The sequence below is a fragment of the Ciconia boyciana genome, chromosome 2 (assembly GCF_034638445.1).
Source record: "Ciconia boyciana chromosome 2, ASM3463844v1, whole genome shotgun sequence".
In the NCBI taxonomy this organism is placed as follows: domain Eukaryota; kingdom Metazoa; phylum Chordata; class Aves; order Ciconiiformes; family Ciconiidae; genus Ciconia; species Ciconia boyciana.
In genome coordinates this window covers 22,837,681-22,850,614 of record NC_132935.1, presented here as the reverse complement: position 1 = coordinate 22,850,614, position 12,934 = coordinate 22,837,681, and the positions used below count along the sequence as shown (strand labels likewise).

Below are 12,934 nucleotides of genomic sequence, written 5' to 3'. Positions count from 1 at the left end.
GACGTAGTCTTACAAGTGCGAAATAGAGAGAAAGGAGCACTTCTGCTAGCTACGTTCTTCATAATACAGCCCAGCATGTGCCCACTAGGATATGCAAGAAAGTGTTTAAATCCAATTTTGCAAAAAGTCTGTTTGGAAACATAATGCTTTAAATTTTCTAAAACTTCTCTGTGATAGTTCACTATTTGTTTTTGAGATCTTAAACACCCATGTATCCATTTAAGATAACAATCCAAAGATACAGCAAAATGTTTCAACCTCCATGTAAGAGAATATGATAAAAGGGCAAAGTGTTTCTCATATTAGCAGCAAAATCAACAGGGAGAAGCTGACATGTTTCCCTGCAGAAAGGCAAACAAGTTAAGAGTTTTCTGCAAAACAATACCACTACTGTTAACAAACAAGATTATTATAAGACTATTGTTATGCTTTGAGTGTTGAAAATCTTTGTCATAAAGGTGAACTTTGAACTTTGGCTTGAGACAATCCGCCTGTTAAAAACAGACCATCTTGCTGTCTCCTGTGGCACTGGTGGTCGTGAAAGAGAGGGAGAAGCCTGGTCAGCTCTCTAAACTGCCTGAAAACAGCCTGAGGCACACAGCACACTTTACAGTCCCTAGAAATGAGAGGAAGGTTGAGCTTTGGGATGGGGGGAAAAGAACCGGAGACCCTTTCAGCCTACGGCCTGTTTATTCCACGCGGTGGGGCTGTCCTGCCAGCGCCTCCTGTCACGTAGCCGCACACACGCTTGGGCAAAAATGCGCAGGCTCATTCGGCTGTATTCTGCCTCAAAAAAGAGCCGGTAGGTCACTGCCTTGGGAGCGGCGAGCTCGGTGAGAATGGCACGTTTTTAGCACCAAGCACGGTTTGCCTTTGTAGCCCTCAGCGGCAAGCTCTGGGGGGAGCCGGGCTCGGGGGCTCTCCCTGCCGGCACACCCACCGCCGCAGCAGGCGCCCCGGCCCCGCGGGGGCAGCCCCAACCCCGGCCTCCGGGAGCCACGGCAGCCGCCGCCTGGGGCACGGCGGCCTTGCGGCGCAGCGCCCGCAGCCTCCCCGGTCCGGCCCGGCCCGGCCCGGCCCGGCGCGGAACGGGGGCGGCCGTACGGCCTCACCTGCGAAGCGGATCTTGACCAGGTCCAGCGGGTGGAGCACCAGGGTGGAGACGACGCCGCCGCTCAGCCCCGCCGCCAGGTTCTCCAGCTGCACGTGGCGGAGAAGGGACCGCACGGGCGGCGGCGCCGCCGCCGGCTCCCCCACGGCGCACGCGGGGCCCTGGGCGCTCATCGCCAACGGCGGCGGCGCGCGGGCAGGGGGCGGGGCACGGCACGGCACGGCACCGCACCGCTCCCTCCCCCGCCGCGGGCTGACAGCCGAGCCCGGCGCCGCGGGTAGCTGCGTCGCGCGAGAACAGCCCGCCCGCGCATCCGGTCACGTGGGCGTGGCGAAGGCGGGGCGCGTTGCCCGGCGGCGCGGAAGCGGCCGCGTGCGCGCGGGCGAGAATGCGGGTCAAGGTGCTGAGCCGCAACCCCGACGACTACGTCCGCGAGACGAAGCTGGACCTGCAGCGCGGTGAGCGGGGCGCCCGGGGCGGGGCGGAGCGGGGCTCGGCTCGGCTCGGCTCGCCTGCCGCCCGTCCGGCAGGGCCGAGGGCAGCGGCGGAGGGAGGGAGGGAAGGAAGGAAGGCAGGCAGGGAGGCAGGCAGGCAGGCAGGCAGGCAGGCAGGCGCTCAGGCGTCCGCCGGCCCCGCCCCGCTGCTGAGCTGCCCCCGGGGCAGGGTGCTAGCCAGCTGCGAGCCGCGTAGCCCCTGGTGGGCTGTGGTCTTCCCGCCCTCCCGCTGCCGGGCTTAGCCGGTCGGCGGAGGGGGTGGTAGCGGTCGCCGTGCGCATGCGCCCGGGCGGCCTGTCCCGCTCCTCGCGCTGCCGTGAGGCGCCGGGGGAGTGCCGGCCCTCCCCGCCGGCTTCTGCCCCGAGCAGCCGGCCGGCAGGACCCGCGGGGGCTGTCCCAGGCGGGGGCTGTCCCAGGCGGGGGCTGTCCCAGGCGGGGGCTGTCCCAGGCGGGGGCATGCGTGCGGTGTAGCCCCCCGCGGAGAAGAACGCTGGCTGCCCTGCCAGCGGGCTTGGCGGCTGCCGAAATCTGGGTTCTCGGGGTGCCAGAGCGTGGTCTGGAAAGGCCGTTACGGCTGGAGTGCGGAGCTGGGGGGGGTTAGTCACTGTTCTGGTACTCCGAGATTACTCTTAGTATTACCTAGGTTACTCTTAACAATCTTTTGCACTTATCACTGTTTCTTTCCTGATATATCTCATCCTGCTTCTTGCATATCCCTTATTAAAACTGGCAAAAGTCATGTGGATTGTACACATTTTTCGATGCAGCAGCTGTAGCCTGGTAGAGGAGATGATGATTTTCCATGCTGTGTTCTGCCCATCTTCCGTAGAACTGATCTTATACAGTTGTGCAGTTTCACATCTGTAACACGATAGAAATGAGGTCTGTTTTCTACCCAGTGTCAGAAATAAAGTCTGTAAAACGGCCACCCTTTGTCAGAAAGAGCAGGAATAAAACTCTGGGCATCCTGGATGCACTAAATCAAACTATTTTGAGCAGGACAATAGACCTGTATTATATTAAATTGCATGTGCTTCATTATTTGATTGAATTAGAGGTAGGTGGCTATGTTGTGCAAAGTAGCATCATAACTAACATTTTCTAGTTATTTAATTGTGGTTATATACTTATAACGTGGAAAAATATTATTGAAGTTACCCACGGGGACAATAGCTGAATACATCTTAATTTTCTGAGTGGGATTTGTGTGTAAGCTGTTAAATCAAATTCTCTGTCATGTTACAGAGTGATACCCAACTCCATTTCATCAGCAATTTTAGAGGTTTTGGTATGCATCAAATAGTCTTTGGAAACCAGCAGACTGAACTAAGTATCAATTTCTAATGAGTGATCTGTTGTCAGTTGCTCTGCTGACTTTTCAACCTTTTTGCATGAAACAGAATGAAAGAGACAAAAACCAGCAGCACAATGTCAATATCCACTGTCTTTCTCAATTTACTGTAAGGTATATCTACGCAGGCGGATGCGGAGAGGCCCTTACTTGGAGCTTGTTGGACGTAAACACTCCTGTCTGGGAAACCAGATAGCATTAGCCTAGGACCAAGTTAATGAGACTAATGAGTCTCATTTCTGAGCCAGGGCTGGCTTGCAGCTGACTAAACATGAAGAGAGCTAGCTTGCCTCTCTTTGTGCATGTCCATGGCGCCATATCCTTTCTGTGTATGTTAGAGTTTAGTGGTAGGAGGTTGGTATTGTGGGTGGTGGGGGTTTTTTTGTGCTTTGTGGTTGTTGCTTTTTTTAAAAATAATAGTTGCAAGATATCTGCAACTTCCAGTTTGTTGTGTACATTCATATCTTCCCTTGAAAAGGACATCATATAATTTCAGAGTTATTCCAGACTTTGTTAACTGAGCATACTAATTATCCCACAGACCAATTTTAAAACAGTCAGAGTGGCGGAAATCTTAGTGTTGCAGAAAATTCTCCCATGGCAGGAAAGCAAAGACAAGAGCTTCTGAATTCAGCTTACCTTGAACTATACTACATACCATGGGTTTCTAATGTGTGTGCTACTCTTATTGCAGTTCCAAGAAACTATGACCCTGCATTGCATCCATTTGAGGTTCCACGAGAGTACACAAGAGCTCTGAATGCAACAAAGCTAGAACGTGTGTTTGCAAAACCCTTTCTTAGCTCACTTGATGGCCACAGGGATGGAGTTAATTGCATGGCCAAACATCCAAAGAGTTTGTCTACAGTGCTGTCTGGAGCTTGTGATGGAGAGGTAAGCTGCAGTTACAAACCACAACAAACAAGGTACCTCTCTTCTTTTGTGTGGTGGTTTGGTTTTTTTTTTTTTTTTTTTTTTTTTTTTTTTTAAAAGCCCCCTGCTTACCTGTCTTTTGTGTCTTTGTTCAGCATGATACCCTGTCTTCTCTTAGAAGGTGCAATTTACCCAGTTTGGGGCAGTGTTTCTCAAACTGCAGGTTGTAATCTCCCAGCACACAAAGGCATCAGCTTTCAGCTGTGAGCAGAGGGTGTGACATTCAGTTCCTCAGGATGGAGCAGTGAATGTTAATATTTACAGTCCATAGTGATTGCTTTTTGCTGCCCACACGATCCCCCTCCTCCCCTTGAAGAAGTTAAACTGCTGCAGATTAAGATGATGACATTAATTCAGATGAGCTAGGGGGAAGGGGCACACAGCCAAAAACTTATTGGAAGAAAAATTTATCATATTGCCTAAAAAACGCTAACCCTGTATTTGTTTGATTATTTTACATAAATATTACAAATAACAAGCAAGGGTACTTTAACTGGAGTCAGCTGCAGAAAAAAATTGCCTGTCTTTCCTGTCTTCTCTGTCCTCTCTCACCCTTACGTTGTTCATTTGATAGTACATTTGATAGTATATTTTAAAGGTGTCTTCTGGGTAGCTGGTTGCTTTCTGCTTTTTATAGAAGGTGCATATGTCATGCAGTAGTATAAGGGAGATTAACCTTTTCAGAGTGGAGGGGAATAAATTTATATAAAATGTTGGCCAGATTTCTTATCCACTGATAGAGCGAGTGAAGTACTGGGTACTATAAATACATACAAATACAAACACTGACCTTCATTTCTTTGTTTTTTAAATGGGCCCAAATGCTTTGAAACTGAAACCTCTGTGAGAGGTGGACATCTATGTAAAATGTAGTACAGCAACTGGACTGAAAAGATTCTGTTGGTTCCAAAGGCTATTTCCTTGTGCTTTTCTCCTTAGAGGGGTATTTTTTTCTAAAATTATCACTGCTGCTGTCTTCTAGCAAGAACTCTAGTTCAAAAATAGGGGAAACCAGAAATATGGTAAGTATACAGCTTGAGTGGGGGGGAAGATGTAAGAAGGAAAGAGCTGCACTTCTAAAATTTTTCAAGAGGGGAATAATTAAGTAGTTTTAACATTATAAAATCTGGCCAGTGTTCAAGCCAGCTATGCTGTTTTGTTACAACGTGTGTCATCTCTTGTACTTGAATTATGAACTGCAGCTGTGGGCTATAGAAAACTTAAACAACAGAATACTTTTCTCTTTTTAACAGGTTAAAATCTGGAACTTGACCAAACGACAGTGTATTCGTACTATACAAGCCCATGAAGGCTTTGTTCGAGGCATGTGTGCTCGTTTCTGTGGTACATCATTCTTTACTGTAAGTATAATGTGTCTCCTTAGTACAGTGTAGCAGTACAGAGTGCCCGTTCACCATCTGTTTTCCAGTGAGCAACTTACTCTCTGCCATACAATATTTAAATATTGTATGAATACATTTATTAAATTTGTCAGTGAACCTGACAATTCTATTTCTGATGAAATTTTTTTTGATGCTGTGATATGGATGTTATTCAAGCCTGTGGAAGGGGTAAATACCAGAAAATTGCTAATGGATGGTCATGTAATTAAAACTGGAGTAAACTAGTTTTTATTAAAGTAGTAGATAGATTATGTTCATTGAAAGTTGTACAAACACTTCAGGTAACCATTTGCATATACTGTGATTGAAGATAAGCTGATTAAGTCAAGATGGTTCCATGTTAATTAAGCTTTATTAACTTATATCAACCATAACTGATTCAGTTGCATGTAAACCATCTGGAAATAGTATGTCTTCCTGTTTGCATTAAAACAATTCTAAGATGTTACAATAAAAGGAACTGGTTTTGAAGACTACAGCATCCTGAGGTTTTGCTTCTTTCGAGCTGGGCATAGAAGGGCTATTTTTACTACTATATGTTTAGGTTTTCTGAAGTACGTACCAGGTCATGAGGACAGTAGTTAGGATGTAGGGGAAGTCATAGCAAAAAATTCCAAATGACTCCAAATTAGAATCCCCTTTTGACAGTCCCTCTGCCTGAAAATTGAGAGAGGGGAAGAAGAAACAGTAGTAGTGCTGTCAGGAGAGGAAGTTAAACTTGTATAGCTAACCTTTTTTTGGGCAGTTTGCCTGACCCAGGTCACTGTGCAGCCATGCAAAAGCTTGTGCTGGCATGGTGCAAGAGGTAGCATGGTGTTAGGAACAGGCAACTGGAGCAACTGAAGTGGAAAGTGCCTTTTAACTATTTACATGCTCATCAAAATGACTTCCAGAAGCTAATTTGCAGTTTAAGGTGCCATTTGATTAAGAATGACAAAATGTAGCCTAAAAAAATAGTCATCATTCCAGCTCACCTTTTTTGTATTCGACCCTGGAAGTAGGTCTTCTGCAAACTGGAAAAGATTTGTGGAGCGAGTTAAAGACAGTTGAACAGGTGAAGGAAAGGTGGTGATGGGGGGGGGAAACAGTGACAAGCAGGAAATCGGTCACCTTCTTTTACAAGGAGACAGATCCCCAGACAGTCTCTGAGCAGCTGCTGCTCTGGAAGCCAGTCCCCGCCTCCCCTTTCTTCTTCCACTACTCCGTTTTTTGTTGCTGAGCATGATGTTATATGGTATGGAATACTCCTTTGACCGGTTGAGGTCATCTGTTGTGCCTGTGTCCCCTCCCAGTCTATTGCCTACACTTAGCCTATTCACTGATGGGGGAGGCAGGGATGATGGCTGACAGGGTAGGGGAGGGAATGCCTTGACACTGTGCACGCGCTGTTCAGCAGTAGCCAAGACATTGGTGCCTTAACAGCACTGTTTTAGCCACAAATCCAAAACACACTGCCATATGGGCTGCTATGAAGAATGTTAACTCCGTTCGTACATGTACCTTCTCAGTTTCTAGCGAAATATTATGACAAGGAGAACTAATCTTCAGCTTGGAGGTATAAAAGGGAACAGTGAATGGACAGGAGAGAGCACTTTACTTCTGTGTATGTCATAGGTCATTCTTTTTTGAAAGGCTGCCTGTACTTAATTGCAAAGCACATCTATTAAAATAAACAGAATTTATTTACATAAAACTGTATATGCTTTCTCCAATATTTCCAGGTTGGCGATGACAAAACTGTGAAGCAGTGGAAAATGGAGAGCCCAGAATATGGAGAAGAAGAAGAACCTATTCATACAATTCTTGGAAAGGTAGTAAATCTAAATTTTTATTTTCCCACATCTCTTCTTTTGAAATAAGTTTGAACCAATTCTTATCTAGCTTTTGGAGGAAAGAGAAATAGTTTGATATCACCTGTTATCATAATGGGTTGTAAGGTCATGGCATCAAATTTTATAATGGCACTTTTAAAGTATCTTCAAGTTTTTATTAAGTTTCTTTTACATGTAACCAGAAAGGAATATCTCAAATACCATCAGAGACTGCTTAGATCTGTCTCTGCTAATCATCCCTTTCCTGCGAACTGGTCAGATCTTTCTGTAGTCACTTTCTATTCAGATGTGTGTTGTCAGTGCTTAGTCTGCAGTAAATAACTTTCTTTTCATGCCAGTACCTCGCAGCCATTTAATACAAATTTTAACTTTACATCTTTTTGACAAAAGCAGACTAAAAATATACTTCAGCACTTTCAATTTATGATAAGCTTATTTTAAGAACAACATTACGTGCTTTTTGTAAATGGATAGCTTGAAACTCTTTAATTATTGTAATGTCTATGGAATCTGTTCAGGTCCCCATTGAAACTCTGTAGTTGTACCTGAAAAATTTCCATTTGCTTTAAAGTCATCCAGGACTTTGTAAATGGGCTTCTAATACTGACTCCATTGTAAGTTAACAAGAAAGGCAGGCGTGCACATTAGGTGAGTACACAGAAAGCTAGTCTATTGTGTAAGGGTACATCTGATAAGACTTAATTTCTGGTAGCAGTGGTGACTTGGTTTTCAGTAATATAGATTAATAAGAACATGGCAGACTCAATATGCAATGATTTGTTGATCTTTTTTGTAATGGAACATACTTGCATATTTATGTATACAATTGGTTTTATAATTTTTTGTTGTTGTTTTGTTTTTTCTTTTAAAGACAGTGTATACAGGAATTGATCACCACTGGAAGGAAGCTGTTTTTGCCACCTGTGGCCATCAAGTGGACATTTGGGATGAGCAAAGGACAAGTCCTATGTGTTCTCTGACATGGGGTTTTGATAGCATAAGCAGTGTAAAATTTAATCCCATTGAGGTAAAGTTTCTTTTGTATGTTGGAAGTCAATATTTTTCTTGATCAGTATAAGATCAAAATTCTGTTAACACCATCTTTAATGGCTTTTCCAAATTTAGATTTTGATATGTGTTTTAACATAATATTTAGGGGGATGTATACATATATTTTTATGGCTATATTGCTTTGGAATGTAGTACCATATATTTTCATCTTTTTATCTTTTGTCTCTGTTAGTGGGGGAGAGGAGTAAGAAAAGTAGGGTGGTCTCCGTTCTGCCCTCAGCAATACATATCCCATACCTCAATCATACAACGTAGCAGTTACGTGGCTGTGGAGCTCTCATCTGTTCCAGTACTGTACTCCCTGTGACAAGGACTTCTCCCCCACTCCATGGCAAAACAATTGCATTTGATCTTCTACAGCAGTTTCTGTATGCTTCTTGGCTGGGCTGTGTTCGTAGATGAAGTGTTTATGAGGACTTGCTTGTTACTTATGAAGTAGAGAGGACTGGGTGGATTCTGAATCTTACAGGGGAAGCTATTCAAAATGTTTGTGCTGAATAATTAGCTGCACAGAAAGAACGATTTCCTTGACTGACAAAGGAGGTATTTGACTACCAGCTTTGTGAAATAGCTTAGATACCCTAATATAAGCTGTTAACCATACTCTAGAAGTGTTTAGAAAACTGTACACACTGGTTTTCTTTTTTTTTTTTTTAGACATACCTTTTGGGAAGCTGTGCTTCTGACAGAAATATTGTGCTATATGATATGAGAAAATCAACTCCATTAAAGAAGGTAATCTTTTTCTTCTTAACAGAAGCTTATGGCACTAATAATCACACTGAATATGTAAATGGTCTGTAACTGATGACGATAGAGAAAGGGAAGCTCTGAACTGTGAGTTCACTGAGTTTTCATTGTCTAATTTTGAGTCTTTCAACTGAGTTTGAATTAACGTTGGGATTTAAACCATGCAGAGTTAGAAGGGCCCTTTTCTGCATTCAGACGGGTTGTCATGCTCATTCTGTTGTAATTCTTGGTAAAGCGCCTGACCTGACAGCAATTTCACAATAAGAACTTTATGCTCTTATATTGCATTCTGTGTATGTGTGATTTTTTTTTTCTTTTAAATTTTTTTTCCTCCTCCTTGACAGAAGGAAACAAGGTAACTTCTGAGGCATTTCCTTTCCATCATTGGAGAGCCTTGCTCTGCATTTGAAAAGGTGTTTTTCTTTTCCATGGAGATAAACCCTTCCCTATGCACCTAGTATAAACATTCAGAAATCCTTTGCAGTGGAAACAAAATTGTATTTATATGTGGAATTTCCCAATGACATGAAGATTCCTGTTTCTCTTTAAGAGTATGTATGTATTTAAAACAAGAAGCCAGTAATTTATACACACATATTAACCTTGGTCAAGTTCAGTAGTTTTGAGCCCCAGAAATATCTTAACAATTTTCTTCTTGAAATACAATATTCTGGCTTGTGAATATACACTCGGTATTCTTCTGGTATGTTGTGTGCTGTCTGCAATGACACTGGTCTGATATACGCTAGAACACTGTAATGGTACTTAACTTCGTTATAAAATAGGAATGTTGTTGGCATAACAGTATTTCTTTCTCTCCCTGTGCCCCAGCAATTTTTAATGAAGTTTCATTTGGGCCACTGAGTACTTCTAAAAAAATTGTCAGTGATGCCAGCTGGAGACCTGAATGTCGTAATGAACGCAGCCAGTGCTGTAGATCTGCAGTTAGAAGTTAAACGTTGTAGTTTGAGCCTTCGTGAACTAAGTTGGAATCTAACAGAATTTTACATATGTATGTATGCTAAATATATAAAAGTACACATACATGTGCATATATAACACATATATACATATGTGAACATGTGATCTCATGTAGTAAGCAACATGCTTAGGTGCATTTCCTGCTATAGGAGTAAAACACTCATGAATACTTCCTTGCATCTGTGAGTACAGTACTGGGTTTCCTGCTGGGATAGGGATGATTCTGCTGCGCAGAGGCAGGTTGAATGTCCATTTGTGCATTGAGAGCTAAGAGCTCTGTAACTCCCAAGAGAAACGTGCTGCTTATTAGAGGTACCGTACCTATGTACGGGCAACTGGCTTCTAGCGCTGCTGTGTTCCTGGTGTTTGATCAGCAAAGCAGCTCACACACTGCCCTGAGTTTGGAACTCAGTGGGAGTCCCTTCCTTAACAGAAACAGGAGTACAACTTTCTGCATCATGAAAGCAGTAGCTCTCTTGCCCATCTGTCCTGTCTGTGAGTTTCAAAGAGGGACGGATAAGATGGTGAGAGGCTGCCTAAGTGCAAAATAAGAACTAGTCTAAAAATGCTGAGAAAAGATGAAGGGAAGCACTCCTGTTGCATGACAAGAGGAAGGTGTTTTAATAGAAGTTGGTACACTTTAAAAACTAAAAGTCATTCTTGTGCAACCTGTGGGATCACAGGAAAGCTTAGGGTGTTTTAAAGATAGACTAGCATTTAAGCAGCTGTGTTGTCCATTGCTTGTAACATTCTTAGCTGTTCACCTCAACCAAATACCTTGTAGGTAGTAAAGGAGGACAGATTAATTATTTCGGTCATCTGGTTTTGTGTTAAAGTAATCTCACAATCTCTGGGCTGACATTCTTTGTAAGCAAGTGCTTACAGTTTAAATAAATAAACCAAGATAGCCAAGTCTTCAGGGACTTCACAACTTTGACTTGTCTTAATAAGGACTTTTTCTTATGAAATGACTAAGTGTCTGTACAATTAATTAAAAAATAGTGTCAGAAGATGGCTCTGCTACAGGTTTAGATAGTTCTGAAGTGCCACTGTTAACATATTTACAGCAACTTAAATGACTTCCAGCCCAGGTTGCCTTATGTAGCTGTTGCTGAACATAATGCTAGAACTGTACAGAGAATCCTTTTCTTAGGCACTCTTAATTCCAAATGCCACTGCTGAAATAAACTGAATGATTGTAAATTTGAGTGAAAAAAAATAGTGAAGCAAGATGCAGAGCATGGACTTTGACCAACCCTGACCCCTTTTGAAAAAGAGCTGGATTTTTCAGCAATATTAGAGTTATTTTGTGGCATGATTTAAAATATTTATTGTACATATCATGTGTTAACATTAATCGTGTACTCATTTTGCAATGGCTGAAAAACTTGGACAGGGAAGAAACCCTCCTTGAGTATTAGCTTCCCAGATATGTGCAAGGTTTATAACTAGAAGAACAATACTGAAATCCGAACAAATTCTACTTGCCACATTACCATAAACATAGGGCCTTTCAGTGGCCTATCCTTTCACTAAAGTCTCTTTTTAAAGTAGAGATCATTTTAGACATGTGATGATTACATTCAGTTCTGGATGCATGTTTCTGAAAATGAGCAGTATTTTGCAGCGCAGACTTCATATTGAACAGGATAATGTTACCTAGGAAATGAGAACTTTTGGAGAATGAGAATTGTTAGAATATGCACACACTCATATCAATCTTTTGGGGAGGGGAGTGGAAGGGGGGCGTAAAAGTCATCGCTATTAACTTCATTTGAGATTGTGTTCATTATTGTGGAAGTTATAAATGTACAACTGTATTTTATTGTATGTATGTAAACTTATGGTGTTTGGTATAGTAAGCTGAGAACAAAAATGAGTTTGGAGTACCACGGTGTTAAACACCCAAATTTCATGATTTTCAAGTAGAATTATGGCTGGCCTGGACCATTGTGGAAAATCCTATTTAGAGTTGTTCAGTTTGTTAATAAGTTGCTCTGTAATTGTACATCTACTTTGTGTCAGGTGTACTGTATGGGATTTATTTTTAAATACAATGGTTGAAAGCTCCTCCACAAGACTCAGCAGAAGGCAAAGCTGTTGTGTCATACGGGGTGTCAGATGACATCCTCCCTGCCTCCTCTTCTCCCACAGGGACCCAGCTGTTACTGCCACAGCTGTCCTCCAAGGTGAGGGCATCCAACATACAGCTTCTTAATGCCTCTTGTCTAACTTTGCATTGTCATCAGCTGCCGCCTTCTCACTTCAAGGCGAACTGGCCTCTTTGTAGCCATCTGTTTACTAGCAGCAAGCAAATCTTATGTGTAGCAAATGATTCACTGCTAATACAGTGATAGCGGTGAGTAGATTACAACACCGTAACTTCTGCATACGTGACTTGGCACTTCAACAAGACATGGCAACTGTCCTGGAGACCTCATGAACTGCAATTTCAGAGATAAAATAATGAAGTGATAGTAATAACTAGGGATAGTAAATCCCTATTTAATTAGGCGTGTTTATAGATTACTTAACTAAAGGTTCCTGTAAGTATGATGAAGTGAAATTTTTCAGAAGTTCCAGGTTTACATGTTGACCACTAACATGTTTACATGTTAAATGGTCACTTAGAAGAAGTTGCTTCTAAGATGACTTACAGAGGAAAATTTAATTGCCGTGTAGCACAAAGCAGTGAGCATATGATGAGGGACAGGAAGTTCTTGAGTTTCAGTTCTAACACTGCTGAGGAAACATTCTGTCATGTCACTATTCTTCTGCCATAATTCTGTATCTAGAAAGTGCTTGTCTCCAGTGGTATAGGAAGTTTTGAACTATAGCAAGTATTTTACTGCCTATAACAAGGTAACAATGTGTAAATATCTTTCAGGTTATCTTGAACATGAGGACAAATACACTGTGTTGGAACCCCATGGAAGCTTTCATTTTTACTGCGGCAAATGAAGATTACAAGTAAGTGTGACCTTGCTTTTTGATAATCCTGATCATGT

General features: G+C 42.8%; 2 protein-coding genes across 2 annotated transcripts in view; one reads left to right on the top strand and one right to left on the bottom strand.

The window, feature by feature from the left end:
- SLC25A32 (solute carrier family 25 member 32) overlaps nucleotides 1-1,461 on the bottom strand; it is a 17,332-nt gene extending 15,871 nt beyond the window's left edge. The window contains exon 1 of the mRNA XM_072852069.1: nucleotides 1,113-1,461. Coding sequence (XP_072708170.1) covers nucleotides 1,113-1,284 — 172 coding nt within the window. The 5' untranslated portion in view covers nucleotides 1,285-1,461. The remainder of the gene's footprint in view (nucleotides 1-1,112) is intronic.
- DCAF13 (DDB1 and CUL4 associated factor 13) overlaps nucleotides 1,438-12,934 on the top strand; it is a 26,350-nt gene continuing 14,853 nt past the window's right edge. Inside the window, exons 1-7 of the mRNA XM_072852068.1 lie at nucleotides 1,438-1,569; nucleotides 3,651-3,850; nucleotides 5,143-5,250; nucleotides 7,014-7,103; nucleotides 7,996-8,151; nucleotides 8,853-8,930; nucleotides 12,814-12,896. Coding sequence (XP_072708169.1) covers nucleotides 1,500-1,569; nucleotides 3,651-3,850; nucleotides 5,143-5,250; nucleotides 7,014-7,103; nucleotides 7,996-8,151; nucleotides 8,853-8,930; nucleotides 12,814-12,896 — 785 coding nt within the window. The 5' untranslated portion in view covers nucleotides 1,438-1,499. The remainder of the gene's footprint in view (nucleotides 1,570-3,650; nucleotides 3,851-5,142; nucleotides 5,251-7,013; nucleotides 7,104-7,995; nucleotides 8,152-8,852; nucleotides 8,931-12,813; nucleotides 12,897-12,934) is intronic.